At 35.9% G+C, this 2,125-nt stretch overlaps 1 protein-coding gene across 1 annotated transcript in view; it reads right to left on the bottom strand.

Moving 5' to 3' along the window:
• Positions 1-2,125, bottom strand: part of ITGA8 (integrin, alpha 8) — a 235,400-nt gene that overhangs the window by 127,281 nt on the left and 105,994 nt on the right. Inside the window, exon 9 of the mRNA XM_012660904.1 lies at positions 241-293. Coding sequence (XP_012516358.1) covers positions 241-293 — 53 coding nt within the window. The remainder of the gene's footprint in view (positions 1-240; positions 294-2,125) is intronic.

Here is a 2,125-nt window from a genome sequence, read left to right as displayed (position 1 = left end):
ATATTTAATTAATTGTCTTCTATTAGAAGTGACAGATGTGGAAAATATCAGTAAAGACATAAAATAGGATGACAAAGAATTCTTTAATAGACATACCCTCTTGTCCTGAGCAAAAAAAATTAAAACAAGAGGGCCTCTATCTTGAGAAAGCATGTAAGGATATATTGCACAAATGAAAAATGTAACATTTTTGTGGATGAATATAATATACAGTGAGTGAGGGAGATCTTATAAACTTACCCATCATTGTTAACATCTGATACTGCAACAGTATATCCAAAATAAGATGCCATCTGCAAAAGAAAACCTTAAGATGACATATTTTGTGTTTAACAGTCATTTTTATAGTTACCTCTCAATTATTCCTGAAAGATTTATCTCATTGTGGCACATTTTTTGCATTTAAATTCATAGACTCTTGGACGTGGACAGAGTCTCTGAGTCATTTAGTCTAACCCCTGGTGCAATGAATAATTTTCCCCATAATAACCCTGACATCTGCTTGGACATACTCTGGAGATATTCAACAATCGGTCCATTCAACTTGTGGACACAAATACTAGAATGTTCTTTGCTACATTGGGCCCTTCCATAACTTCTAGTTCTTAATCCCACCTGGTTCTGCAATCCTAAATCTCACAGAAAAAATTTAATTCTACTTCCATATGAGATCACCTATGAAAATATTTTCACTTGGTTCACTAGTCAGCCCCTCTTTCTTAGTGAAACCACATGTGGTCCCAAAGAACAGATGATACTCGTGAATGCACTGATGGGGAAGAGTAAGGTAGGATTTATGCTCTCTGCTTTGGGCTCCTTATATTATTGAAGCATTAAAAACAGTTTTAATTTTGGGGGACCCCACATCTCAGTATCACTTTATATTGAGCTCATACTCAACAAATGCTCCTAAGTCTTTTCCATGAATGTAAGTAGAGTACCATTCTCTCCCCACATTTTATCTCTGAAGCTTTTGTTTTTTAACCACGTTTTTAGGATTTATAATCTTTTCAAATTTGGCCCATAGTTTCAGTTTGCCAATTTTGTTTCCATAGTGCGCTATCCAATGTTAGCCTCCCTTTACATACTAATTTAATCAACATACAACCTCCCCACCACACCCACTGGAGACTTTGGTCTGTTTTGTTTACTCTTCTATCTGCACTTCCTGAGCAGTGTCTAGGCCAAAGTAGGCACCGGGTGCCAAATACTGTTTGCAGAGAGAATGAATACATGAGTTGACAAGTGGCATGCAATAACTCAATTCTCTCACCTCTTTTCTCTATTCCAAACATACACAGTGAAATTCTTCCTCATGTGCCATTGTGGGGCCTTCACTGAGAGAAATTTCACCATTTATGTATTAAGTTCTGAGGTTCAGAATTATAAAACTAGATGGTCTTGAGGATGGAAAGTTATAGAAATGCCAAATTTAGCAATGTTTAAAAAGCTTCTAATGATAAAAATGTAAAAATAGATCTGTGAGAAGGAGAAGTATTGCTAGATTTTCATTTTAATTACTACCACTTGGGAATAGTTGCTCAAAATTTATAAATCCCTCCAACTTCACTATCATCTCAGCTGTATTTCTCCATACCGTTCATAAGAATATCATGAGAGATGTAAAATACTTTGTTGAAAATTTCAGAGTAACAGACTAAAGGCCCCAAATTTTAGCAAAATGATGTCAAAAACATTTTGTGTCCATTAAAAAATCCTGCTAATTAAAGTTTCTTGACAAATCTGTCATTTAAAATGTATATCTCTAACATTGAGAGTTGAGCATTTTGGGATTTTAAATCATGATCTGGAAGGTCAAGATGTAACTTGCCAGGGTTCAAGTGTGAAGCTTATTAGAAACTCAGTCACCTGGGCTGGTGGTACAGAGAGAAATTTCATGGCCCAGAGAAACAAATTCAACTCGTAATTGGCTCTCTTAGATAGCAGCCCCACATTCAGTGTTTAAAGAAATGTGGCAAATTTCGCCAGGTCACACAATACCCAGGAAAACACAGGATAGTGTTTGTTGAGAAAAACAAATAAAACATATCTCTAAGAACCCCAAAATTCAGGGCAGGAGACTGAAATATCAAGAAATGCTGATAGGGTTTCCACTCTCCTCCAA

This window comes from Propithecus coquereli, unplaced genomic scaffold (assembly GCF_000956105.1).
Source record: "Propithecus coquereli isolate 6110/MARCELLA unplaced genomic scaffold, Pcoq_1.0 Scaffold69, whole genome shotgun sequence".
Classification (NCBI taxonomy): domain Eukaryota; kingdom Metazoa; phylum Chordata; class Mammalia; order Primates; family Indriidae; genus Propithecus; species Propithecus coquereli.
The sequence above is the reverse complement of the archived record's forward strand: the minus strand, read 5'-3'. Positions and strand labels throughout refer to the sequence as shown.